The 1146-nt window shown below is 41.0% G+C and overlaps 1 protein-coding gene across 1 annotated transcript in view; it reads left to right on the top strand.

Moving 5' to 3' along the window:
• The first annotated feature begins 368 nt into the window (after window positions 1-368).
• The window catches only part of LOC101854059 (CDK2-associated and cullin domain-containing protein 1), a 21455-nt gene continuing 20677 nt past the window's right edge, over window positions 369-1146 (top strand). Inside the window, exon 1 of the mRNA XM_005089432.3 lies at window positions 369-767. Coding sequence (XP_005089489.1) covers window positions 524-767 — 244 coding nt within the window. The 5' untranslated portion in view covers window positions 369-523. The remainder of the gene's footprint in view (window positions 768-1146) is intronic.

Here is a 1146-nt window from a genome sequence, read left to right as displayed (position 1 = left end):
ATGGTACAACGTCGACATACAATCCCCTAAATTAACGAAGTCTCCCAAGGCCGGGGAAGGGGGGGGGGGTGGGTAGTGCAGGAAACATGTTCATGAAATATAGCTCTAGGCGTACAGGCGATTGAAAAATAATTCAACTAAAAAGTAGATTTGTAGATCTTATACACTTTTACTTTTCGTTTCACGTGGTCTGTTTTTCTGTTGACGTTGAATAACGTCCTCATCATGGCAACAGCAGAATTTATTTCTCTTTAACTGAATTGAGTTAATGTCTATGTGTGAGAGAGAATTACAATTATATATTTTTTTATCCAATCCACTTAAAACCGTATCCCTTATCCTGGCCGGAACAAGTTGAAAATACAGAGGACGAGTTGTCATCCTTGGATCAGTGAAATTTGATGACGAACAGAAAGTGCAAGTTATCACAGACGTAAACAATGATTTGTTGAATGTATTTTTTGTTTCTCTCGCGGAGCAAGACATTTTTGTGTGACTTTTCATCGTTTCGAGCTTCATAGTCATGGACGAACCTATGGAATCGTCCGCAGAATCTCCAACAGCGGACTTACCGGGTGATCTCTTGTTATCATCGACAGTGGCGTCAGGCGTTGAAGTGACCAATTCTAGACCTTCAGAGCTATCGCAGAGCGAACTTATCGAGACACATTCAGCTGTTCATAGAACTGAAAACTCGGCAGGGGATGCTGACGATAAGTCGAAACCACAACCATGTTTTTCACCACTTCTTAGGCCTGGGAGTATGGGTAGGTTTTGTTGTGTTGCCTGTCTTGTTTAGATCAAAGAGCCTAGACTACCTAGATCTAGACGAGAGTCAGAGTAGACTGCTTCTTGTGAACAATTTGAATTGTCATTGTTGACTTGAGACTTAAGACTACTTATTAAGTAATTAAGAGTGAATTGTTTAGTTTAGATGTATCTAGATCTAGATCTAGATAAGTAGTACAGAGACACTGTTATCTAAGCTTTACATTATCTTATCGAAGTGACTATTCGGACTCGAGTCCGAATATGAAAAAATGTTATTCATTCGGACTCTGATTCTTGTCCAGCATGACATCACTTCCGACTCCCTGTGACTCGTGACTCCGGCTTCCTGTCCTGCCTCACTCGTGACTCGCCTTA

The sequence above is a fragment of the Aplysia californica genome, unplaced genomic scaffold, assembly GCF_000002075.1.
Source record: "Aplysia californica isolate F4 #8 unplaced genomic scaffold, AplCal3.0 scaffold00006, whole genome shotgun sequence".
NCBI classification, from domain to species: domain Eukaryota; kingdom Metazoa; phylum Mollusca; class Gastropoda; order Aplysiida; family Aplysiidae; genus Aplysia; species Aplysia californica.
The sequence above is the reverse complement of the archived record's forward strand: the minus strand, read 5'-3'. Positions and strand labels throughout refer to the sequence as shown.